The following is a 27,155-nucleotide window of genomic DNA, read 5'->3' on the forward strand; positions in this document are numbered from 1 at the left end:
GAAATGTCCGTCAGAGCTGAGTGGGAGCAGGGGGACAGAACGTTCCTGTTTAAACCGAACAGCAAGCATTCTGGTTCGCTAAGAGCTCGTTGCGGTCGTGTAACTTGCCATTAAAGCAAATCAGACGGAGCCCTGCAACTCCTCTGTATAAAGAAGGAAAGAGTGAGCGAGAGAGAGGGAGAGTGAGCAAGTGAGAGAGAGAGAGACAGAAAGACAACCATCTCTGTGGTCGGCTTGAAAGTATTTTAATCATCAATGAAAAACAACTCAAAGAGCTAAAGAATCTGCCCACCACGACTTAAAAAGACCTACTGCGGCTTCAATTGTGCCATTTATGAAACTATGTACAAAGGCAATTTTACACTCCTGGGAAAATCAGGAGAGGGATGGTGAGAGGACACCCACACAAACGCACACACACAGCCCCCCATACATACCACCCCTATAAGCTTGAACACACAGACCCATACTCGTGTGGGCGAGGTGCAAAGGTAGGGACACACACACACACACACACACACACACACACACACATTCTCTCTCTCTCTCTCTCTCTCTCTCTCTCTCTCTCACACTTCCCCCTGCAGACCTCCTCCTCCCTTGTCCCTGCGGCTCGGCACTAGAGTGATCTCTGTCAGCCCTTCGTGAATGTTGTGGTTGCTCTTCACACTGATGGGAAAAGAGCTAATGAGAAGCATATGGCAAAGCCACCTCGAGCCCCCTCTCCACCTGGAGGTCCAGATGTGCTTCTCAGAAATGGCCTTGTAGCAGCTGGGAGACAAACGGCGAGGCAGACCCATGGGGAATCCCGAACTGGAACCCTCTGGGCTTGAGCTTTGGCGGCTCTGAGCTTGAGGCTCTGACCTCGACCTTGGTAGCTCCGGGCTTGGTGGCTCTGGGCTGGGTGGTTCTGTGGGCAGTGCTCTCTACAAAGTACTCCCACATTCTCTCCTGGTTGGGAAAAGATGAATGATTCGTGTTTGTTTAGTGGTTTATTCTTTGCTCTAATTCTCTCAGAGTCCTAGCCATAGTTAATGCAAATTAGAATGTCAGAGTTCTTCCCTTTGTGTTCTTCTTTGCGTCTGTTGTCAAGCATGTTCTGGAGTTCTCAAAGACAGATGACGACATGGAAATAAAAAACAAAGTACAAGACGGGGTCCACGTTAGCCTTTAAGCCAGGAAATATTGTCGCAGCTGTCTGGTCATTGTCTGTGGCTTTCGAGGGTAGTAGCGGCCCGCTTGGAAGCAGCAGTGTTCAGTCAGTGGTTTTGAGCCCCATTGGTTAGCAGCACCTTCCTTCCTCTTCTTCTTTATCTCTCATCTCCTCCTGTTCCATCTGAATCTTTTCCTCCTCCTTTTCCTTTTCCTCCTCCTCCTCCTCATCATCTTCTCCTTCCTTTCCTCCTCCTCCTTCTCTTCCTCCCTTCCTGTCCCTCTTCCTCCTCCTCATCCTTTCATCCTCCTCCTCTCCTCACTCCTCCATAGAGAGATTTTGTTCTGTTCCGTTTCAGAACCAAACTTTGTACCTGTTTCCAGAACCTGGATTTCCACCTCAGTCCAAACTTCCGTCTAAGCCCCCAGAACTTTCTAGGGTGAAATCTGACCTTTGGAATCCAGATGACCAAGTTCAGGGTGGGAGTGTCTGTGGCCGCATGTGAAAATGTAGGAAGTCAAGCCTCGGGAGTGGATGACGGTGTGCCATCACAACACTGCAGACCCTCACTGACTCAAGGGGCTGAGGCCTTGGGCCGATCATGCTATTTATCCATGAGCTCAATCAATCAATCAGTCAATATTAATTACTGAGTACTTACCGTGTGCCTAGCGGTCACTCAGTGAGTCAGTTGTATTTATTGAGTGCTTATTGTGTGCTGAGCACTGTACTAAGTGCTTGGGAGAGTACAATATAAATCAATCAATCATATTCAATCATGCTTACTGTGTGCAGAGCACTGTACTAAGTGCTTGGGAGAGTACAGTATAACAATATAACAGACACATTTCCTGCCCACAATGAGGTTACGGTCTGGGGGAGAGACAGAAATTAATATAAATAAATAATGGTGCTAAGTGCTTGAGAGGCAACAATAGACTAAGTAGAAATGACCCTTGCCCTAAAGAAGCTTCCATTCCAGCAGGGGAGATAGACACTATAATAAATTACTCCTAGAAGGAAGCAATAGAGCATAAAGATATGTACATAAGGCTTACCGTGTGTGCGCTTGTGTCTATGTTTGTGTGTGTGTGTGTGTGCATGTGTGTATGCACACTTGAACCCACTCATCTTCAACATATGAACCACTCATTGAGAAAGTGCCACTTAAGGATGGCTCCATCAGCACCATCTTGGAAAAAGAAAGTGAAGATCCGACTGTGGAAGTTACAGAGATGTCGGTGTTGTATTACCGTCCAGGGCCGGCAAGATCCAAACACGCGTTCTCTTGGATTGGCTGTTGGAGACTGCCTGAGCGAAGCCCACCCCTCGACTCATGATGTGACTTCAGACCACAAGGTGGCACAGCAGACACAATTTTTGCTGGGTGTCAGATCCTGGAGAAGTACAGGGAACAGCCCCTTCACCCCAGGGCCTCCACACTGTCTTCATAGGCCCTAAGAAGAGAAATTTGGGAGCCCTGAAAAGTTGATCCAGATCCTGAGACGGCTTGACGACGGCTAGTCGGGTCAGAGCCGGGAGTGCCTTCTCCGAGCCCTTCTCTGCCACCGAGGGAGTGAAATAGGGGTGGTCCCTGGGCCTGGTCCCACTCCACTGGTTCTAGGCAGCCAAGCTGGAGGCCACGACGAGAGACCTGCATGCAGGACCCACTTCTGCCTCGCCACCCAGGAAGCTCTTCCAATCCTCTGCCCCTGGGGAAACTCTGCCAACTCCACAGACTTGGAGCATGACCCGAAGTCCAGGAAAGAGTCATCCAAGACCAGCGGTCCGCAGATGACAATACCTTAGATGCCCCCCACCCCAACCCCCAAGATAACAGGAACAAGGCTTTAAAATGCATGATACACTGAGCCAAGTGATCATTCTAAAGAAAATAGGGATGATGTGACAACCTTCACCAGGGAAGCCAAACACACAACCTAAAAGTCTCATGGGCAACTCAGAGTTAAATCCTGGCATTGTAAGGAATGAGAGATCGGGAGGCAAAAGAGAAAACGGCTCCAAGCACTGCACACATTAAGCACGACAACACAAGACGTCCTTTTTATATGCATAGCGTGGCCGGGACCGTAGGTTTCCACATTGACCTTTCTCATTCGTATATGGAGTCATAGGTGAACTTTGCTGTCAGTGTTGTCTTCTTCAAATATGAAGACTATATATACTTATTATTATATATAGTATATAATCTATCTCACTATATGTCTGACTATATATATACCTGTGAGTACTTAAATTTTTGGGAGAGGTCAAACTGCTGAGTTTGGAGGGGTAGGGATATACTGGAGGGGAGATGAGATTCCTGAGTGGCTCCTGTGCTGGGAGCCCCCTGTCCCCATGAGAGAATCCCTGCTGGGACCCCCTTCCCCCACCCAAATCTACATCCACCTGCTCCTCCAGCCCATCTGCACTGAGGGGAGGAAAGGGGAGGGTCATTCCCTGCTTGGCGTAGGGGAGGGGTGGGAGGCAAGGGGGATGGGGAAGGTCAGACTTTGCGAGGTTTGGGGACAGAGAGTGGTTGAAGATCTGTGCTGAGGAGTGAGGACCCTCTAGCCAAACTGATCTTGGGATGGACCTAACCTCTGTCGTGAGGAAACAGAGGGGAAGAGGGCATGGGGCGTGACTTGGTTGGGCCAACATGCGACCCCTGTTATGGGAACAGAACTGAGTTTATGGCCTGGATACCCAGAGACCCCAGGCCCTCAACAGAGCACCCCTCTCCTCCAAAAGACCCATAGGCCAAGAGCTCCACACCTGATGTGCAGACTCCAAGGGCAAGGGGTCCTGCACTCGCAGGCTTCACATCTTCTCCCCCCCAGTCTGCCCGAGTGCCGCCCAGCGCGTGGAATATGTTGATCGCTTTCTTCTCCGGCTACTGTGCTCGCTTAGAATGTGCTCGATCGATACATACCTTGGGCTTGACCATTCCGAAGAGTCTCTCGCTACCTAAAAATCATCCTTTCTGCCACTGAGCATGTGTAGGTGCTGTGGCGAGGGCCCCGGTCAACTCCCAGCTGGTCAGCTCCGCCTCCAACACCTCCACAAGTCTGGAGCCACCCACGGCTCTTGGTGCTCGATCCTAGCCTTAATTAGGGGAGCTGGTTCTTCTAGAAACAGGGATCACCCTCCCTTCAGAGGCATCGCCACATTAATCTTTTCCTTCCCTCAAGCTGCCTTGTCCTACCCTTCCCGGGGACTGTCACGTTGGATATCGGAGGGGCCATTGTCGGTCTGACTGCCCTGTCCACTCTCTCCTCTCCCCATCACAGTCACCCGGCCACATAGGCCGGCGGGATCTCCCCTCCGGGCGACGTTTGGCTCGTGGCCTGAGGGTGCAGCCCTTGAGAACAACAGAACGGGGGGTCAAACATGTCTCTCTTGTCCGTGGGCAGCTCATGTCCAAGCTGCCTCAGACCTCCATGTCCGAGGTGAGGAACCGAAATGGAGTGAGTGCCATATTCATTTCATTCAATTGTATTTATTGAGTGCTTACTGTGTGCAGAGCACTGTACTAAGTGCTTGGAAAGTACAATTCGGCAACAGAGACAAAATCCCTACCCTACAACGGGCTCACAGTCTAGAAGGGAGAGACGGACAACAAAACGAAACAAGTAGATAGGCATCAATAGCATCAAAATAGATCAATAGCATTTTATATACATATATATATAAAATACATCATTAATAAAATAGAGTGATAAATAACTTTAAGGACTCCTGTCTATTGGGCTGTCTGGTTTCTGCCATCTGCTCTGTGCCTTGAGTGGGACATGCTTGTTTTAATGATGGATTCCCTCAAGCTCCTCTTCGCTGCATCTTCCCTTATCCTGGGGGAGATGTAGCAGTGTATTTCTCTTTAAGAGGGTCCTCAATCACATGGGGATCAGTCATCCCCATTCTCACTCTCGGTTCTCTGGCGGGCGTGGTGGGCCATGGGGTCGATCCCGTGAGAAGCAGCGCGGTGTAGTGGATAGAGCACGGGGCTAGGAGTCAGAAGCTTAGGAAGTCTAAGCCCAGCTCCACCACATATCTGTAGGATGACCTTGGGCAAGTTGCTTCATTTCTCTGCCTTAGTTACCTCATCTGTAAAATGGGGATTGAGAATGTGAGCCCCATATGGGACAGGGACTACATCCAACCCAGTTTGCTTGTATCCACCCCAGCAGTAAAGTGCTTGTCACATAATAAGAGCTCAACAAATACTATTATTATTATTAATATCATTATTAACATTATTATTACTATCCGGAGCCAGAGAGATTGGTTACACATATGGAAGCCCCACTGGGGAATAATAATAATAATAATAATAATAATGATAATAACAATTATGGTATTTGTTAAGTGCTTACTATGTGCCAGGCACTGTACTAAGCACTGGTTTGGTACAGTTCTGACTCCCAGGCCCGTGGTCTAGCCACTAGGCCATGCCCTTTGGTCTCATGGCTTACCACAGAAGGCAAAAGGCACTGGAGTGGCCATGGCTTCTGCCAGGCCGGGGATACAGTACAGGGAGAGTCCCAAGACCCGCGGCAGCCTTTCCTCAAAACTGTGGGCCGATAGTTGCGCGTGACGATGGTGTGGCTTCTTCGTCCCTTCTTGGAACACGGTCGTTGGCAGGCACGGAGAACAGCTATCCTTGCTTTGGCAGGGGAGCATGGGGAAAGATGCCATTTTCTGCTCAAGTCTGGCTTGGCTTCAGTTGTCCAGCTGAGATCTCTGTTGTTCGGGGGTGTCTGGGTTCCGTTGACTGTTACATTGCTAAACATGCCGAAGCCAGGCCTGGGTCCAAAGGCTGAGTGCAAAGACGGATTTGGACTCCCTGCCCTGACTCCAGACTGGATGGAGAAACTGGCCAGGGAAGAGACTCCTGGGCACGGTCCCCGTGGGTACGTCCCTGACCCCATCATCATTCTCATGGGTGGGGTCCCCGAGGTGCCCCCTCTACAGGTGTCACCCGCCACAGGTATGGGCCTCTCGTAAGCTTGGGGTGGGCGCCAGGCGGCTCTGAGTTCTGTTGGGGCAGTGAAGGGTAGGAGGGCCCGGGGGCAAGGACCGGTCCCCGGTCGGACGAGGGAGAAACCGCCTCAACCAGGTGAGATTTCCGAGCTCTCTGTCCCTGGGATCCCCTGCAGGCTGACAGACAGAGGCGCCGTTTCTATCGGTCACCCGAGATCGACTGCTCCGACTCCCCGTTTCTGTCAGGAAGCCGGGAGAGGACAGGCCTCCCTCGGTGGCCCCAGGATAGGGGTATCTGCCCTCTCCCACCTGACTCGGTCCCAGGGTGGGGGTATCTGTCCTCTCCCACCCTTCACGGCCCTGTGATGAGTGTGTCTCTCCTCTCTCTCCCTCCACGACTCTGCTGCCCCGAACCCTCCATCCCTGGCCCACCTCATCACCTTTTACTGCCCCAGCTCTCTCTACTTTCCCATGTTCATCTACAGTGCATTGATCTTCTTAGGTTTGTAGCTTGAAATGTGCCAACTCTTTTCCCCATCTCTGATTGGCCCTGGTCGGTCCCGCGGGCTGGTTGTTGCAACTGGGCTGGCACCTGCATCTGTGTTTTTACACAATGGACTCTCACACAGACAATATGTCTTGAGAGATCATGACCCATGCAGTTTGACTAAGCTGTTCCATCATCACTCCTCAGCAGCGGAGGGATGGGCGGGCCCCTTCCATTTCTGGCTGGAGACGGGCTTCCTCGGAGCCCTGCAGATGACAGCCTGTTGGTCAGGGTCCTGATTCAGTACTTACCCTGGGCCTGGCACCGTGCTGAGCACCGGAGGGGTGGATACAATGTTTGCGGATCAGAGCCAGGCCCCATCCTGCAAAGGGCTCACCTGGGTCAGAGAGGGCAGATGTCCAGCTGAGGTAAAGAAATTACTGACAACAGCAGTATTTAAAAACGCAAGAGTGGAAGCCGAAGGGCAAACAGCACAGATGGGCGACCCAAGGAGGGAGCAGAGCATTCGGTCCCCTACCCTGGCGTCCCAGCATTTCAGCAGTTGGGAAGGTCGACTCTGTACCGGTCTCCTGGCAAAGGCAGGGGTCACTGGGCTCTCACTGTGACAGTTCCAGATGTCTGTCAGTCAGTCAGTCCTATCTATTCAGTGCTTACTGTGTGCAGAGCCCTGTATTAAATGCTTGGGAGAGTACAACCCAACAATATAACAGGCACATTCCCTGCCCAGAGAGAACTTACAGTCTAGAGGGGGAGACAGATATTAATGTAAATAAATTATAGATATGTACAGAAGTGCCGTGGGGCTAAGAGGGGAGATGAATAAAGGGAGCAAGTCAGAGTGACACAGAAGGGAGTGGGAGAAGAGGAAAGGAGGGCTTAGGGAGGTCGGGGCGTTGCTCTGACCCGGAGCGGCTCCCTGGATCAGAGAGTAGGGTGAAATTTGCACATGTATATGAATGGATGGATGGATGGATGTCTCTGTGCCTAGGCGGTATGACTAAGCATGTGCTCTGGGCCCAGCACTGTGCTGAGTACTGGTGCGGGAATGGGACAACTGGTTTGGACCCAGCCCCTGTCACTGTGGGGCTCCTGGTCAACAAACTGAAGTCTGAGTCCTCTGACGTTTCTTCCTTCCCTAGGGAATGATGTATCCCAGGTGTGTTCATGGTTCTTAGCTTCTCTTCCCTTCTTTGACCCATCCCCAGTCTTCAATCTGTCCACTTACCCTTTCCATTTTCTTGCACGCTCCCCACATGTTTAGGCATGGGAGAGTAGGATGGAGCCTAACGAGGCTGGAAGAGGGCAGGCTGGAGCCCGAAGAGGCTGGGAGAAGGCAGGATGGAGTCGGAAAAGGCTGGGGGAAGGCAGGAAGAGACTGGAAGAGGGCAGGTTGGAGCGGGAGGAGTCTCGGAGAGGGCGAGCCAAGTTGGAGGAGGCTGGGAGAGGGCAGGACAGAGATGGGGGAAGCTGGGAGAGGGCAGGATGGAGACGGAGGAGTCTGAGAGAAGGCAGTTTGGAGCTGGAGGAGGAGACTTGGAGAGGGCAAGGCGGAGCCGGACGAGGCTGGGAGCGGGCAGGCCAGAACTGGAGCTGGGGGAGACTGGGGGAGTGCGGATTGGAGTCGGAAGAGGCCAGGAAGGGGAAGGCCGGACCTGGGGGAGGCTGGAAGAAGGCACCCTGGAGCCAGAGGAAGCTGGGAGAAGTCAGGCTGGAGCCAGAAGAGGCTAGGGGAGAACAGACATGATGATGATCCTTGCTTGAAGAAGCTTCTTTATGAACATTTACTAAAGAGATTAGGACTCTTCATAAAGGAGATTTTAATAAAGCTTTGGAGAGAACCGGCATCTCTCCAAAACCTTATTAAAATCACAAATCCTTCAAGAGGCCTTTCCCAACTTAGCCTTCATTTCCCCCACTCCCCCTCCTTTCTGCATTTTCCTTGCATCCTTTATTAGTACCCTTTATTTACCCCACGCTCAGCCCCACAGCCCTTACGTCCGTATCTGTCATTTATTTTAATGTCTCTCTCCCATTCTAGACCACAAGCTCCTCGTGGGCAGGGAATGTGTCTACTGAGAAGGTCATGGGTTCTAATCCAGGCTCCACCACTTTTCTGCTCTGTGACCTTGGGCAAGTCACTTCTCTGTGCCTCAGTCACTTCATCTGGCAAATGGAGTGTGAGACTGTGAGCCCCCCAAGGGAAAGGGACTCTGTCCAACCCGTTTTGCTTGTACCCAACCCAGCACTTAGTACAGGGCCTGGCCCACAGTAAGTCCTTAACAAACACGACAGTTATTATTATCATTATTCACAGCATGGCCTAGTGGCAAGAGCATGGGCTTGGGAGTCAGAGGTTGTGGGTTCTAATCCCAGGTCCACCACTTATCAGCTGTGTGACTTTGGGCAAGTCACTTAACTTCTTTGTGCTCTATTACCTCATCTGTAAAATGGGGATTGAGACTGTGAGCCTCACATGGGGCAACCTGATTACCTTATATCTACCCTGCAGCTACCCTGCTTAGAACAGTGCTTAGCACATAGTAAGCGCTTAACAAATTATTGTAATTATAATAATACAGTGCTCTGCACACAGTAGGTGCTCAGTACAATCGATTGACTAAGTCTGAAAAAAGCAGGTGGGGAAGGGACATAATTGAAGTGTTCAGAATCATAGAGTTCCTGGACAAGGGCAAGGATAAGCAATGGAAGCTCAGGATTGTTCCACAAGCTGAAGGAAGCACTTCTTCACCCTCGAGTGCAATACAGTGCCCTAATCACAGGTAGAGCACAGTTCATAGCTGTGCACCCAGTGCGCATTCAATACAATGCTCTGCACACAGTAAACACCCAGTAGTATTTGTAATAGTATTTCCTGAGTGCTTGCTGAATGCATCACACTGTTCCAAACACCTGTCTAAGACAAGTTTCTCGCCCACAGAGAATTTACAATCTAATGAAACGGTGCTCACTCGGCCCACAGTAGGTGCCCATAGCAGTGTTCCGCACACAATAGGTACACAGTCCAGTGCTCAGCAAACTGGAAACTCCCAGTCCGATGCTCTGCAAATGGGAGGCATCCAGCGCTGCCCCTCAGGAAACTCCCAGGCCAGCTTTCTGCCTGCTGAAGGCATCCAGTTGAGGTGCCCAGTCCAAGACTCTGCACCCAGAAGGCATTTAGTTCAATGCTCTGCACACATGAGATACCTAGTACAGTGCTGCACAAACAGGAGACACCCAGTCCAGCATTCTGCAGACAGGAGGTGCCCAGTACAGTGCTCTGCAAGCAGAAGTCACTCCGTGCTCAGAGTGTGCGTACCTGGTACAACACTGAGCCCACAGGAGGTGTCCAGCCCAAGGCTGTGCACCCAGGGGGTGCTCAGTCAACACTGGTGGTCCTGATGGAGAGGCTGGGATTGTCATATGTTCCTGCCCTCATGACAAACTCACTAAAGAAGCCGGGGGGAGCCCCACCAGGGCCCCATCCCCACCGACCAGAACCAGGGAGTCGTCTCCCGGGGACAGGCTGGTTCGGACAGGGACAGAGAATTTGTTGGCCTGTCTAACGGGTCGTGGGTGTGTGGGGCTGAAGGCTGTGGAGGCGGCTCTAATTTCCCTCATTATTGCCTGATTTCTGTACGCGGCTTCGATTGAGTGAGCAATAAATCATGATTCGGGGAAACTCGAACAACTCGGGAAACTCGGTTGATTTTGAAAAGCACTGAACTTCACCTTAATTCTTTTAATGGGATGTTTTTCCAAAATGGGTCCGGCTGTTGGAGGACAAGAGGCTTTTCTTTGCCCAGAAATGAATTAGGACAGCGTTCCCCCCACCCGCCAGGACACAGCCCCTCGCCGTGATCGACGGTGGCGGAATGTAAATGGAGCCGCTCGGGGAAGACGGATTATGTTTGGATCGGGCCTGCTCAACCTCGTCATGCTGCCTGCAAAAATGCAGATTCGCCACCCTGTCCACGCCCTGTCTTCTCTATGTCCATACCCTGCCCTCTCCATGTCCCGGCAGTGTCTCCTCCATGTTCTCACCGTATCCGTATCATGTCCGTGCTGGGTCTGTGCCATATCTGCACCATTTCCATGCCACGTCTACACCTCGTCCACCCTATGTCCACACCATATGCACACCACAGCTGCTCCATGTCCCATGTCATGTCCACCCCACATCCGTGCCATGTCCGCGTTACACCACCGGGCTTCCGGGAGGCAGTTGGAGAGTCAGAGAGGGGCTGCCTGTAGGGCCTCAGAGATGTTTTGACTCTGTCTCCCTCTCTCCCCTGCTGCACCCCCTTCTCCCCTACTCTCCGGGTGACTGTCGCTGGATGGTGGGGGGCTGGAAGATGGGGAGCAAGTGGGGTGGAGTCAGGCATCCTGGAGCCCCAGCCTGCAGCCCCATGATCTTTCCCCTGACCGTCCGGACCCTGGGCTGGCGTGGCCCTGGCAGGGCCGTTCTCAGGGTCACATGGTGGGTGCCGGATGGCGGCCAGCCTAGGGGTGGGAGCTCGGGGCAGGAGCTCTGGGCGGGAACTCGGGACAGGGCCAGCAATCAGCCTTCCCTCGCAGGGTGGGGCCGTGGGGTCTTCGCCCAAGCCTTGTCTCGAGGGGTTGACTTCTGGCTGTTTGGCCAGTGAAAGTTGGTAGAGGGGGAAAGATGGAAAAAAAAATGGTCTTGGAAAAAGAGAGACGACAAGATTGCGTTAGTCTCTGCCATCCGGATAATTGTTGTAATGTAAGTTAAAATATTTTAACGAAAAGCTGACCCAGAACAAGCCGCCAGGCCATCGTAATTCGATATGTTTTGCCCTTCAATGAGTTAGTTGTTTGTTGAGAAACGAAAGTTAGGTCAAAGCTGTAGGCAGGGCAGTTCTCCCCTGTCCCTTTTCTTGCCCTCCTTCCTTTTCCCCGCCTCACCTGCCCTTGCTCCCCGGGGGAACCCTGCAGGAGAATTTGCTACTAGCAGGGAGGGACTGGATTGAGGATTATTTCCCCGCATTCTCAAGAGTTGGGGCCCTGAACCCGTGTCTTCAGAGAAGAGTAATTGTTCAAGTATCCACATGTGCAAACACACAAAAGCAACACACCTACACCACCCATAACAGGCACAGACCCTCAAACACAATCGATTAATAAGTGGTGTTGATTGAACGGTTATGGTGTGCAAAGCACTGTACTAAGCCCTTGGGAGAGGACCAGAGTTGTTCACTCTGTCCACGGTGAACTTATCGATAAGCCAATCAGTGGTATGGGCAGGGAACGTGTCCGCCGATTCTGATATATTTTACGCGCCCAAGCACTTAGTACAGTGCTCTGCATATAGTAAGTGCTTGATAAATACCGCTGGTTGATTGATCATGGTGTGCTTTTGAGGGTTTGGGCCAGGAACCGAGACCAGGGGTTGGGGGGCTGGGAGGTTGGGGTCGGGGCCGGGGCCAGGGGTCCAGGCGTCTTTTCCTTTCCCCGCCAGTCCCTGGAGACCAGCTCCAGTTCATCATTTACACAAGCAGAGCTTTAGGGTTGAATCAAGCCCCAAATGGAATCTTTAAAGAGAAGAATCCTTTTCCTAGCTCCTTTTATTTCTTTTCTCCTCTCTTCCCTTTCATCTCCCATCCTTTCAATTCTATTAAGCTTTATTGTACAGTAATGTATTGCAGTGGACTTTTTTCAATTATGTTTTGATTTTTTCCTGCTTGTTCCTATAAAACTCCAGATGTTTTGAGACTTCACGGTTCCCTGGATATTTTTTCCTTTATTTTCATCTTCTTTCGTAACGTGCCACACATGTGGGGTTTGGGGGCTTTCAAGAAGCCTCACTCCGTTAATCAGTCATGATTTTTTTTGCTGTTGTTACATTTTTTTCCTTCTGTACAGTGCTTGAACGTATGAGGTTCACCCTCCATGCTTGTCCTGACCCTGGGACCCTGAGCCCGGCCCAGGCCCAGCGGGTTTGAGAAGGGATCTGTCGTTCTGAGATCTAGTTCATTGTGGGAGAAAGGGGTTCTAGGATGAAACTGGGGGAAGGGGAGAGGGACAGGGGGAGGAGCCGAAATGGGTTTGCTAGTAGGGATTTCCATGATGCTTTTCGGTTAGTTCGTTATGGGATCGTTTCAGCTCTTATTCTCTCCAAGTGCCGTGTTCAGTGCTGGGATCGACAGAAGAGAATCAGCTCAAACACGGTCCCTGTCCTCCCATGGAGAGACGGAGGGAAAGAGGCATGGAACGAGGGAGGGAGGGCAGGGATTTTATGCCCATTTAACAGAGGAGGAAACCGAGTTCTGGAACGGGCCAGGGCCAGAGCAGGGACTAGAACCTGGGTCTCTAAATAATAATGATAATAATACTAATAACAGGAATCCAAGCAGGGAAGCTGTTTTATCAGGGATTAGGATGGGAGAGAGAAAGAATTTTGTGAATGTACGTGGGTGTGTGATGATACGCATCTCTGGGTCTGCATGTGCATGGGTGGGTGAGAGTATGAGTCTGTGTTTGTGTGTGTGTGTCTGAGGGGGTGTGTGTGAGTATATGTGATTGCTGGTGGCACTGTGTGTGTGAGACTGAGAGCCCCAGGTGGGATAGGACTAAGTAAAATGAAGAAGCACATGACTTGGTGGGTAAAGCATGGTCCTGGGAGTCAGAAGGATCTGGGTTCTAATCTTGGCTCTGCCACATGCCTGCTTTATGATGTTGGGCAAGTCACTTAACTTCTCTGGGCCTCAGTTGCCTCATCTGTAAAATGGGGATTAAGAGTTTGGGCCCTATGTGGGACGGGGACTGTGTCCAACCTGATTGACTTGTATCCACCCCAGCGCTTAAAACAGTGCTTGGCAATAGTAAGTGCTTAGCAAGTACCATAATTATTAAGAACACGCATTAAATCCCCATTTTACAGAAGAAGAAATCAAGGCACAGAGAAGTTAAGTGATTTGTCCAAGGTCACACAGCAGGTAAGTGGCGGAGGTGGGATTAGAACCCAGGGCCTCTGGCTCCCAGGCCCGAGGTCTATCCACTAATAATAATAATAATGATGATGATATGTAAGTGCTTACTTTATGCCAAGCACTGTACTAAGGGCTGGGGTAGATACAAGGTAATCAGGTTGTCCCATGTGGGGCTCACAGTCTTAATCCCCATTTTATAGATGAGGTAACTGAGCCACAGAGAAGTTAAGTGACTTGCCCAGAGTCACACAGCTGACAAATGGCAGAGCCGGGATTAGAACCCACGACCTCTGACTCACAAGCCCGTGCTCATTCCACTGAGCTCCACTCCATCTTCTTCTGGCCCACACCAGCACTCTCCCCCAGAGTGTGAAGCCCATAGGAGCACATGTGAAATCTCCCATCTGTGGGCGTAGTCCTGCACCCTCCCTTTTCCGGACCTTCAGTAAAAGGCAGGTTGCTGACCGTTGGTGGCACCATGTGCTGTCAAGGGGGGCACTAGGGGCCTTTGCCACGGCCCCATGTTCCTCCGGCCATCCCCAACCCCACCCAGAGCAAGCCTTGGGTGCCACTACGCCTGGTTTGGATGCCACTCTGCCTGGTCCAAGTGCTGCTCGGCCTGGTCCGGGTGCCTGGGCTGGACCGTGTGTTCCTAAGGGTCTCGATCCCCAGAAAACCAACCCCCACCCCGCTGATGGGCCACCCCAGACCGGACTCCTGACAAGTCAGACTCCCGGACAACCGGAGCCCCCACCTCAGGCAGACCAGCCCCCAGACAAGGCCAGTGTTCCCTGAGATGAAGGGCGGCGGTGGCTACAGTGGAGTGGGACGTCCGGTCTGGAACTCCTGTCTCTGGCTGTGCTGCCCTGCTCAGGTGCATTTGTGCTTCAAAAAGGAAGCAAAGAAAAACAGTTTAGGCAATTAGGTTTATCCCATTAGATTGTTTGGGTAAAAGGGAAATAAATGGTGAAAAGCAAGCGGGTCCTGTAGCCGTGGCCGCAGTCCTGCAGAGCGAGCGACCGTGTTTCCAATTAACACCAGAGGGAGGGAGGGAGGGAGGGAGAGAGGCAGGAAGGGAGGAACGGGAGTCGCAGCCCCGTCACGCGGGGCCAGACTGTGCCAGCTGGAGTTCGAGGTTCAAGGCTTGGAGGTCAGGGGTTGGGATTCAGAGTTTGGAGGTTGGGGTCTGGGGTTCAGTGTTCAGAGGTCAGGGTATGGGGTTGAGGGTCCGAGTTTAGGATTTGGAGATTGGGGTATGGTTTTTGGGGTCCAGGGTTCGTGGATTGAGCTTTGGAGGTCAACGGGATTTGCAGCATGGACTAGTGGATAGAACACGGACCTGGGTTCCAATTCCAGCTCCGTCACCCACTGTGTGACCTTGAGCAAGTCACTTGACTTCTCTGGGCCTCGGTTACCTCATCTGTAAAATGGGGATCGAGACCGTTACGCCCACGTGGGACAGGAACTGTGTCCAACCCAATTTGCTTGTATGCATCCCAGAGCTTAGTACCGTGCCTGGCACATAGTAGTGCTTAACAAATACCACAGTTATTATTGTTTTTATTTGTTGCCTGGGGCACAAGATTCAGAGATCAGGGAATGGAGTTTGGAGTCTGGAGTTTGGGTTTCAGAGATTGGGGTCTAAGGACTGGAGTTTGGGGTTTGTGGTACAGGATTCAGGGTGTGAGGTTTGAGGTTTGGAGGTTGGTTTTACAGCATTTGGGGCCTGGAGTTTGTGATTATGGGGTTTGGGGTCTGGGAGTTGGGGTTCAAGCCTCAAAGATCAGGGAACTGCTCTGAGGTTTAGAGTTAGGTGGTTGGGCTATGGGATTTGGAGGCCTGAAGTCCAGTGTTTGGAGTTCATGGATAGTAGGCTGGGGTATGGGGATCGAGGTCTGAGGTTTGGGAGTGTGTGGTTTACAGTTCATGGACTGGGGTTTGGGGTCTGAGGTTTGGGGTTTGGGGCTTGGAGGTCTCGTTATGGGGTTTGGAGCTTGGAGGTCGTGTTATGGGGTTGGGAGCCGGAAGCTCCCCGCTGATTTGCAGCAGAAAATGTGGAGAGGTTGAAGGCAGGGAGCAAATTCGAGCCACTGAGTTGGAAAGGAGATGGGCGGGCAGAGGGGCAGGCGAGTGTCCACTCTCCTGAAACTCCAGCTGCCATCTACCTGGGCCAGGGAGTTGGCTGTGCCCCTGTCGACCGATGGTATCGAGACCAAAATCATTCGGAACAAAACCTCATTGCCAGCTGAGGGTGTAGCCAAGGCGAGTCGCTCGGCCCGTCCCCCAACGACAGGGTTAACCGGTTAAGCCCGTGGAGGCTGTTGGCGGTGTGGACCCTGGGACCTGCCAACCCGCTGGGGGAGAACGGGGCTCCTGCCCCACTCTTCTCTCTCCCCGCATGATTCCCTCTCTTCCACGCAAAGCTCCCGGCCCAGACCTGCTCCTCCTCCTATCCTCCCCATCCTTCATGTCCCTCTTTCCTAACTCCCTCCCTTCTCCCCTCTCCCTTATCTCCTTCCTCATTTTTCTCCCCTTGACTCTACAGCTCAACTTTCCTATCTGTAAATGGGGAGCAGGAATTCCTCCTCCCTCACCTACTGCCTGGCCGGCCCCCACTGACTCCACCGTCTCCCAGCCCTGGCCCTGCCCCGCCCTGCTTCTCCGCCAGCCCCCGGGCCCTGTTTCGGCAAACCAGTGGAGTGAGGGGACCTGCCCTTCGCCCTCACCTCTTATTGTGCTTCAGAACTTTGTGTGTTTGCTCTGTCCCCCTTTGGATGCAGCTTCCCCAGGGCTGGGACCGAGGTTTACTCTGCCTTGATAGTCCTCCTTTATTGTCACGATCGTCATCTTCGTTATCGTCTTCATTAGTGAAGATGCACCTGCTGCCCGCAGAACTCTGTACTACTCAATTGGCAGCATGCCACTAAAGTAGAAGATGGAAGTTCCCACAACCCTGCCCTCAGGGAATTTACACTGTATCAATCAGTGAGATTGCTTGAGCGTTTACCGTGTGCAGAGCCATGGACTAAATGCCTGGGAGGGGACAATACCATACAGCTGGTAGACACGATCCCTGCCCACGAGGAACTCACAATCTAGAGGGGGAGGCAAACATTACAAAAAAAAATACAGGTGGGTTAAGCGGCAGAGTGTAAGGCTGTGGGCATAAGGGCTGTAAGAGCCGGGGAGAGAACGTAAGTCCAGGTTCAAGTGCAGAGAAGACACACTGGGGAGAGTCAATAGGGTGAGAACGTGAGGGCTTAGGCGGGAAAGGCCTCTTGGAGGAGTTGTGATTTCAGGAGGGCTGTGGAGCTGGGAAAACCGCTGGTCTCTCTGATATGAAGGGGGAGGGAAGCAGCGAAGCCCAGTGGAAAAAGCCCAGCCCTGGATGACAGGGGACCTGGATTCTAATGCCTTCCCTGCCACTTGGTTGCTGTGTGACCTTTCACCTTCACTTGTCTGTGTCTCGGTTTACTCATCCATAAAACAAGGATTCAGTACCAGTTTTTCCTCCTACTTAGATTGTGAGCCCCATGTGGGACAGGGGCTTTAACCTGAATAACTTGCATCTACTCCAACCCTTAGAACAATGTCTGACACAATAAGCGCTTTACAAATATCATACAAAAAGAGAGCGTCAGGCCACAGGGAGGACATGGTCAGTCAATCATGAGCTCTAACTGTATGCAGAACACTGTAATAATAATAGTAATAATTATGTTGGTATTTGTTAAGCGCTTACTATGTGCAGAGCACTGTTCTAAGCGCTGGGGTAGATACAGGGTAATCAGGTTGTCCCACGTTAGCCTCACAATCTTCATCCCCATTTTACAGATGAGGTAACCGAGGCACAGAGAGGTTAAGTGACTTGCCCACAGTCACACAGCTGACAAGTGGCGGAGCCGGGATTCGAACCCATGACCTCTGACTCCCAACCCCGGGCTCTTTCCACTGAACCACCCTGCTTCCCTAACTGTACTAAGTGCTTGGGAGAGTACTATATAATAATATAACAGACGCATTCCCTGCCCACAACAAGCTTAAGGGGTCAACAGCTAGAAGGATGAGATTGAGGCCCAGCGAGCTCTAATGGGGGAGGGTGGGGAGGGAGGGACTTTGGAGGAGGAAAGGATTGGAACTGGCCCAGAGGTGGTCAAGGTCGAGGAGGACTAGGAGAATGTGAGCTCACTGTGGGCAGGGAATGTCATCATTTATTGTGGTATTGTACTTTCCCAAGCACTTAGTACAGTACGCTCCACACAGTAAGTGCTAAATAAATACCTTTGAATGAATGAATGAGTGGAGCCCGTCGAACTTGACTTTGAAGAAGAGAGAAGGTGGGGGCAACGGGTGTAGAAACACTTTCAAGGAGTTTGGACAGGATGGGGAGGAGAGAGATGTGGGTGGTAGCTGGAGGGAGGAGAGAGATCCAAAGAAGGCTGTCTTCTAAAGGGAGACTTGATCGGGTGTGAGGGAGGAGGGGGAAGGAGCCGTCTGAGAGGGAGAGGTGGAGGACAGTGGTCAGGAAGGGCAGGAGGGTGGGAGCAAGGGTGTTTGAGAGAGGAGAGTAGGGGCCACAGATAAGGACAGAGGGGATAGAGGTCGAGAGCAGGAGATCTGCTGGGAAGGAGGTGGAGGTACTAGAGCACTGGGGAAAAGGAGGAGGAGGCAGAAGGCGAAGGTTTCACCCAAGAATGGCAGTGAGAACTGGGGCAGGGAGGATTCTGATCTTCAGGTGTCTGCCTTGTCCCCCACTTCCCTTTCTCACGGTCCCATCCCGCTTCCCCCTCCTCTCTTTGGGCCCAACTCCCTCCTCTCTCCGTCTTTTCCCCAGCCTCTCCCAAACATGACTATTTTCACTGCTGTGGAAGGAACAGAGGGAGGAGCTTCACGGAAACAGAAAATGCCACCATCAAGCCTAGAGTGGCCACTATTTACTTGGGGTTGAATATTTACTTGACTTCAGGCCATTGGAGGAGAATGAGTTTGGCGTCTCTTGTTTTATTTACTACCAAAACCAGGATTTCCTTCTGGATTTGATGTATTGAACAGGCAGAACATCTGGAAATAAGAACTGTTATGACCTTGAAAAACAGCTGCAGCTTTGCCTCGAAATAAACCAAAGCAGGGGGCTGTGTCCAGAAGCAGGGGGGCTGGGTTCAGAGTCGGGGGTCTCTGTCCAGAACTGGGGGGCTGTGTCCAGGGGGACTGGGCCCAGAAACAGGGGACTAGGGCCACAGTGAGCTTCAGTTCTGACAAGAAGTTTATGTTCCTGAAGATTGAAATGTGCCAATGATAAATTCATTACTCTCTGTTTGTCTTTCTGTGTCTTTCTGTACCTCTGTCTATGTTCCCTGACTCTGTCTCTGTCCTCTACCTCTGATCACAGCTTCTCACCTCTGGTCTCCGGTCCCTGTCTCTGGTCTTCTTTTCTCTGTATATGTATGATCTTCCTTTCTGTGTGTGTGTGTGTGTATGTGTATAGATAGATTTAGATATATCAGAGGTCGTGGGTTCTAATTCTGCCTCTGCCACCTGCATGCTGTGACCTTGGACAAGTCACTTAACTTCACTGTGCCTCAGTTACCTCAGCTATAAAATGGGGATTGAAAATGTGAGTCCCATGTGGGACTGGGGCAGTGTCCAACCTGATTAGCTTGTTTCTACCCCAGTGCTTAGAACAATGCTTGGCACATAGTATGCACTTAATAATAATAATAATAATAATAATAGTTAATAATGTTGGTATTTGTTAAGCGCTTACTATGTGCAGAGCACTGTTCTAAGCGCTGGGGTAGACATAGGGGAATCAGGTTGTCCCACATGGGGCTCACAGTCTTAATCCCTATTTTACAGATGAGGTAACTGAGGCCCAGAAAAGTTAAGTGACTTGCCCACAGTCACACAGCTGACAAGTGGCAGAGCCGGGATTCGAACTCATGACCTCTGACTCCAAAGCCCGTGCTCTTTCCACTGAGCCACGCTGCTTCTCTACCATTATCATTATTACTAGATATATAAAATGTGTATGTAGATATGTATATATATATATATATATATACACCTGTATTTTTATCTTTTATATTTGTATAAAATTTGCAGGTCCTTAGTTTTGATGAAGGAGAACTGGTGTTCCCAAGCCAGAGATGAGGGCAAGGCAGGATTTCTGGGTGGGTGTCAGAGGTGAGGGCCCACCCTGTCCCCACAGGCCTGAGCCTGCAGCCTAGTGACCCTCCCAGCCCTCTCTCTGAGGTCCCTGGGAAAGAACACGGCCCTCTGGAAGCCTGAGCCTTTGGGGACCGAGGGCACTGAATTCCCAGGTATCCCCATGAGTGGGGACATTCCAGAAATGTCAAGGAGGGGTGAGGATGTTTTGGGGGCAGGACTCTCCTGAGGACACTGGGCTATCCCTGGCCCAAAACGGGGCCAGTCAGCGGGTGGCCCGTGACGCACACTGGAGCCCCACAAGCTGTGGGCACATCAGCCCTTTCGGATGCATGGCGGCAGCTGCGGCTTCCAGGCTGGGCCGTTCAGGACTTGACCTCAGACCGCTTTGGACCTCAGGGTGAGTGAGGTGGCCCGTCTGGGTGGCTCGAGTCGAAATTGGGGCCAGTGGCATCCTCCTCTGAAAGGAAGGAGGCTGAACTAAGGGAAGACCACCTGGAAGGGGCTTGTGTGTGAGAGGAAATGAGGCCACCATCCCCTTCCACTGTCAAACTTGTCTGGGGGTCATATGGGGAGTGAGGAACCTGGGTGCCCTGGGTTCACAGGGAGGGGAGGGACCTGGAGCAATTGCGCTGCTGAAAGGCTCCTGAGGTGTCACTGGAAGGTGGATAGGGGACACTGGTGATCCGTTCAGGTGGGATCTTGAAGAGAATCAGGGGTGCAGGAAGGTCCATGCTGCATCACTGGGGGAATCGGAGAGGGGAGAGTCAGGGGTGTTGGATGGTACGTGCTGGGCCACTGGGGAGAGTCAGGGATGGAGAGGGGAGAGTCAAGGGGAGAGTCAAGGAGGGTCCACTCCTAACCATGAGGGCGAATATCGAGAAGGGTTCTGGTTCCACCACCCTAATGGTCGTCGGAGATGGCCTTTCAGGCCGACCGAGCCAGGAACAACATTCCTACTGGTCTTGGCTTCTTTGGACTGCTGGTTTCGCACTTTTTCTCAACTGTCAACACCCTCTAGGTTTCCAAATTCATTCTGAGGAATTCTGTGTCTAGTTCCCAAAGAATGGAGTTGATGGTAGGGTTGGGGCATGGGAAGCGTTGAGTCCTCTGGGGGAATGGGGAAGAGGCAGGGAACCCTGCCACTTCGCCCGAGAAGGCAGGGTGGCCAACGGAAGAGACCAAGGCAGAATGTTGTCCGGATCCCAGTCATGCCAAGTGGTGCCAGCCAAGGGTTGGGGCCTCTGCTTCCAAGGCTGCTGCTTTCATGAGAGCTGAGGAGGCTGAGAAGGAGCCAGGAGTGGGTGGGGAGGAGCCGGGCTGGGCTGGGCTGGGCCGACCTCCTCCCAGGGGCCTTCAAGATCTTTTGGGTGTTGGGAGTATTTTGAAGGAGGGGAGGGAGGAGGAGGGAGAAGAGTAGAGGTGGAGGTCCCTGGAGCTCCCAGGCCTCCTTGTGTTCAGACCAGTGTCCCAGGGACTCCTGGGATTTAAGAGCAGGGGAGAGAAGATTGGCTCCCAGGCTCCCAGGCCGGCCTCCTTAACTTCTAGACATAGCTTCCCCGGAGCCCTGGGGGGAGTCTAGGTGGGCTCAGGCCGCCAGCAGGGTTAAAATCCTTTCCAGAATGGAGCCGGGCTGAATTGGGTCACTCTGCTTCTCTCTCTCCCCGTCCCCGGCTCCGGCAGTTTGAAGGGTGCAATAAGGCGTTCTCCCGGCTGGAGAACCTGAAGATTCACCTGCGCAGCCACACCGGGGAGAAGCCGTACCTGTGCCAGCACCCAGCCTGCCACAAGGCCTTCAGTAACTCCAGTGACCGGGCCAAGCACCAGCGGACACACCTGGACACGGTCAGCCCAGCAGCGGCGGGGGGCGGGGTGGGGGGCAGGGGCGAGGGATGTCACATCTCAGGGTACTCAAAGCAGGAGGCAGTAGGGTGGACCTGGATTCTGTGCAGCCCGAAGGCAGGGGGATGGAGCAGGTGGGCTTCTCCCAGCTGCCTCAGAGTCACCTGGGATCAGGTCCTTCCTCTCTGAATCCAGATGGCACATGGGTGGGCTCCTAGAGCAGGTGGGCACCCCCCAGGTCTCCCCCACGGGATTGGAGAGGTCCTGGTGGTCCAGTCCACTGAAGTCAGTGGTTAGAGGCCACAGCTGGGGTTGAAAATGCTTCTCTGGGGTGAACCAAGCCCCTCCTTGCCCCACTCAGGCTCGAAACCCCGGGCTTCCCCTGCTCCTAAGGCCTCCGCAGCGAACTCCGACCGCTTCGCAGCCTGCTCCCAATCTGCACCCAGCCTGCACTCATCATCAGTACTGCAAAATCATTTCCTCGGACCATTTGTTGTGTGCTGGCAACCCTTGGGCACAGCGCCTGAAAGTTCTGGGGACTGGAGAACCACTCCCCGCTCACCACCAGGCCCGCTCTCCTCTGGCCGGCTTTGCACCCTCCCCCAGCCCCTGGGCTGGCCCAAACTCCAACCCTTGGTGGGGCAGATGGCACATGTGGCTCCCTGGGTGGTGCGCTCAGTGATGAGGCAGGCCGGGAGCCAAACCAACCCTAGCGAGGGGCGTCCCAGCCGAGCTAGGCGGTCAGTGGCTGCATTAATTGATGGAACCTGGACTGCCCCCTGGTGCAGACTAGCAGCTGGTGGCTCTCAGCTTCGGGCCCGCTCCCGGGTCTGGGTCTGGCTCTTGCTCCCGTCCCGGTTCTGGTTCTCGGTTCCTGGTTCCGCCTCCGGCTCCCTGCTCCAGCCCTGGATCTGGCTCTGCCTCTGGTCCCGGCTCCAGCTCCCATGGGGCCCGAGCTCCCACATTCAGCAGGTGTAGCCAGTCAGCCTGCACCCGGCTCAGGAGAAGGGACAATCCAAGCGAACACCGATCACTCGCCCGGTCTGCGTGCGTGTCTGTGTGTGCGCGGGTGTGTGTCGGCTTCCCTATTGCAGAGAAACACCTTAACTTGCCTATTTATTGTCTTTTCTTTCCTCCTTTTTCTCCCGTGTCTTTAAACTGGGCAATGCCATAACCAGCAGACAGGTAGAGTACCCTTTTGTTTCCTAACTCTCCGAGCTCCCAAGTCCCAGTCCCACATCCCTCCACCGCCGGGCGGCTCCCGAGGGACCGGCCTGGGCCGGGGCGGCCAATCGGCAGGGCGGATTTGGAGGAGCTTGTGACTCAGGGGTGTTTGCGGTGGGGGGAAAGGGTTGGGAGAAGGCCTGCCTTCTTCCCTGGGTGGGCGGGGCTGCCAATGGCCTGGCTCCTGAGGTCTCCCAGCCCCCGAGGCTTCAGGCCACGCGCTGAGAACAGAACTGGGTCCCGGTCCTAACCGAGCAGATGGGCACAAGGCGATCGAGGCGAGTGAGATGGGTCAGGTGAGTTGGACGAGGTGGGATGACTAAGATGAGGTGATTTAGTTGAGATGGGTGGAGCGACTGAGATGGGGCAGGTGAAAGGGGCAAGACGAGATGAATGAACCAAGCGAGATGAGGTGGGCGAAGTGAGCTAGATCAATCAAACAGATGATCAGTGGTATATATTGAGTGCTTTCTATATACAGAGCACTGTACTAGGCACTTGGGAGAATATAATACAACAGAGTCGGTAGACGTTCCCTGCCCGCAGCGAGCTTATATCCTAGAGGAATGGGAGGACTGAGATGAGGCAAGAGAGGTGAGTGAGGTGGATGAGACAGGCAAGATGAGATGGATGGGATGGCTGAGATAAGGCAGCTAAGAAGGCGAGCACTTGATGGGGCAAGGGTTTGAGCAGAGCTGTGGGCTCCATAGCTTTCTCGGAGAACATAGCAAGTGACATTGTGAGAAGCTGTTCAGAGTGATGGAGCTGTGCTCCCCTCTCCCCCGCCCCCAGTGTGGACATGTTTGTCCGCATATGAGGAGCCTTGGTCGGGGTCTTCCTCTGGCCCTCCAGATGTGAACAATACCCAGTGCCCCCCAGGGGGCCGTGCTCGTGGGGGGCGGTCAGGGTTATGGAGGAGCACATGAGAGCTGAAAATACTGGACCTACTCCGGAAGACACCCCAGCTCACTCCCAGGGTGGGGAGTTAGGGGTTAGGGGCCTGACCAGGGTCAGGGGCTGGACAGGGATCTGGGGTCAGACAGGGATCAGGTCCTGGATCGGGGCGAGGGGCAAGATAGGGGTCAGGGTCCAAATGGGGGTCAGGGTCAGGCAGGTGGGGAGGGCAGTCAGCATCCCCAGCTTGGCCCCCCCGGAGGGAGAGGCTGTCCCGGGCTCCGACCCCCTGCCCACGCACCCACTCGCTCCCTGTGGGATCCTGAGCACCTCCGCCCGAACGGCCCAGCCGCGGACAATCGGGCTTGGAGGCCGGAAGGGGGATGGCCCTCCTGGTCTGGCCGGAGAACCCGTCCCTCGAGGCCAAGCTCGGGCCACGGGTCAGTGACGGGGTCGGTCCACGGCCTCTCTAGCTGCCCTAGCCGGTCTCCTACTCCTCTCCCTCGCTGGCTTCCTGCTTGCTCTCTAATTCCTCTGCCAGCCCTGCCCGCCACTTTATGATTTTGCAGGTGGGGTCGTGTGGGGAGGGGTGCTGCACCTACATAGAGAAGAAGCTCTTGAACTGTCCTGGAGTTCTTTAAGGGGAAAGGGTCCTGGGGAGAGGGGATGGTGGCAATGGTGAGAGGGAGTGACAGGTAAAGGAGGATGAGGGAGCTTGATGAAGGAAAGGGAGCTGGAGGGAGGGAGAAAGAAGTGGGGGAGAGGAAGGGAATGGAGGGGATACAGGGGAAGGAGGCTAAAGGGAACTGCTGTGGCACCCAGAGGCCTCCCAGGACCCCCAGCCGTAGCCTCACGGGCTAGTGCCCTCAGGAAAACCCAAATTCTGGGCCGGCCGGCTGGCCCAGGAAGGCGAGATGTTGTGCCAGGGGCTGGTCTGAGAGCGGGATTCCCCAGATGGGCAAGGGTTCCTGGGCAGAACTGGGGGTGTTGGTTGGGGGCCTTGAGATTGCGGGGGCCTGGCCCCCTAGCCACGGTGTGAGTGTGTGCGTGCATGCAGGGTGGGTGCCAGTGTCTATTTGTGCTGTGTGTGAGCCTGTCTGCGGGGGGCTTCCGTGTGTGAGGTCTGAGACCCACCGGGAGGGAGAAGCAGCTTGGTCATCCCGGTGGGAGAGAGCTGGTCCCTTGGGCAGCTGCCCTCAGTGATGTTGGTGTACCAGAAGCTGAGGGAGCACATATGCCTGGTATTTACCGTGTGCTTACTGCGTGCCGCGCACTGTACCGACCCTGGAGCGAGTAAGGTGTAATACAATTAGCAGACGTGATCCCAGCCCACGGGGAGCTCGAGTCTACAGAGGGAGACCGACATTAAAAGAGATAAGGAATAGGGGAAATAATAGAGTATGAGGTTCCGGACATGAGTGCCTTGGAGCCGTGGTGGGGGTCCAAGTGCTTAACGGATATATGGCCAAGGGCGTAGGCGACCCAGTGGAGAGGGCAGGGAGGAGATATAAGCATTTAGTTGGGAAAGGCCTCTTTGAGGAGATGTGATTTTAGGGGGGATTTAAAGGAGGATAGAGTAATGGACCGTCTTATATGAAGGGGGTGAGAATTCCAATCCAAAGAGGATGTGGGCGAAGGGTCGACAGTGAGATAGACAAGATTGAGGTATAGAGAGTGAATTGGCGTTAGAGGGGCGAAGTGTGTGGGCTTGGGCGTAGTAAGAAATCGGTGAAGTAGGAAGGAAGGAGCAAGCTGATTGAGTGCCTTAAAACCAGTACTAAGGATTTGCTGTTTGATGTGGAGATGGATGGGCAATCACTGGAAGTTTTTGAGCAGTGGGGGCATTTAGACTGGATGGCTCTATCAGAGAAATGATCTGGGCAGCAGAGTTAAGTATGAACTTGGAGAGGGAAGAGACAGGAGGCAGGCAAGTCGATGAGGAGGCTGACGCAGTAGTCACGACGGGAGAGAATAAGTGCTTGGATCAGCTTGCAGCAGTTTGGATGGAGAGGAAAGAGCAGATTCTAGAGATGCTATGAAGGTAGAACTGACAGGATTTGGTGACAGATTGAATATGCAGGTAAAATGAGAAAGACGAGTCGGGGATAATATCAGGTACACGTGTGCCTGCGTGTGTGTGTGTGCATACGTGCATTTGAGTTTGCATGTGATTTGTCACATCTAAGGTTTGTTTGCATGACTGTATATTGTGTGAATGAAGCTAAGGTTATTGCTTTCTTGGTGTAAACTGGGATAAAAATATAAATGGGGCATGATGGAGGGGAGCGTTTGAGCTTTGCCCATGAGTGGATGCTCCCTTCTCAGCATTCCCTGTGCCCAGCGTTCCACCCGCGTCCCCGGGGAGGTACTGCGTTTCCCTACATGTTGGTGTGACAGCATGTGTGTGTTCCTTGCGGAGGATGAGTTTGTCCCTGTGTATCCCCGAGGTTGTACACATGTGATCCTGTCTGGTCTTCTCCATGGATGGCCCTCTGAATCTATGTGGAGGTGCTGATTTTCTGTGTGTATGTGTGTGTGTGAGTGCACACGTGTGTATTGTTCAGACCGGGCTCAGCCTGACACATATATATCTGGTCCAGCATGAGAAATTCTGCCACCAAGGTAGCTCCCCAGGCCCTGGGGTTGGGGAGACAGGAAGCAGCCTCTTCCCTGACTCCAAGGGGAAGGTGGGCCACTGGGAAGGGAGACATGGCAAGTGTGCGAGTACCCATTCCAGGCTCCTGGATGCCCCTGGACCCTGCCAGCCTGACACGGACACAGTGGGTGTGCGAGTCCCGTCTGAGCTGAGTGCGGGCCCCCAGGCCAGTTTGGGCCTAGGGAGGGCGAGGAGGGGCGGGGAGGTGGGTTTAGTCGGGGACACTGGACTCCAGCCTCTCAATCTCTGGTATGAATCATTTGTTCCCGGGGCAGTCCCTGATGGAGGGTCAGGTGACAGGTGAGTTTGCAAAATCTGTTACTGGACCTTCGGGCCCCAGAGGAGTCTGTCTCATCCAGGCCCACCAATGAGGGTGCAATGCAGAGTTTTCCCTTGAGCCTGGGCCCGATGGGGCTAAAAGCAGATGTGCCTGATGCCCCTGTCCGGGACAGAGTTCAGAGCTCAAATGTGCCTGATGCACCTGCCCTGGACAGAACTCAGAGTGCAGATGTGCCCACTGTGCCTGTTTTGGATGCAACTCAGAGCTCAGAAGTGCCCACTATGCCCACCTGGGACTGAGCTCAGCGCTCAGGCTCCAGCCTAAGCACCGCGGTGCTCCAAGCCCCACCGGGCCGGGGAACACTGGGGCGGCAGCCTCGGGAGCCACCAACGCCGCTGTGGGCACTGAAGCTTTCGGGTGCCTGGCTCCCAGTGCCCGGCGGCAGGGTGGTGGGTGCGAAGCCAGGTGAGGCCTTTAACCATTTCCCCCCCACCCTCACCCGCCAC

General features: G+C 53.4%; 1 protein-coding gene across 1 annotated transcript in view; it reads left to right on the plus strand.

Moving 5' to 3' along the window:
• GLIS1 (GLIS family zinc finger 1) overlaps nt 1-27,155 on the plus strand; it is a 92,575-nt gene that overhangs the window by 42,389 nt on the left and 23,031 nt on the right. The window contains exon 5 of the mRNA XM_039914641.1: nt 21,437-21,598. Within this exon, the coding sequence (XP_039770575.1) occupies nt 21,437-21,598 (162 nt within the window). The remainder of the gene's footprint in view (nt 1-21,436; nt 21,599-27,155) is intronic.

This window comes from Ornithorhynchus anatinus, chromosome 18 (assembly GCF_004115215.2).
Source record: "Ornithorhynchus anatinus isolate Pmale09 chromosome 18, mOrnAna1.pri.v4, whole genome shotgun sequence".
In the NCBI taxonomy this organism is placed as follows: Eukaryota; Metazoa; Chordata; class Mammalia; order Monotremata; family Ornithorhynchidae; genus Ornithorhynchus; species Ornithorhynchus anatinus.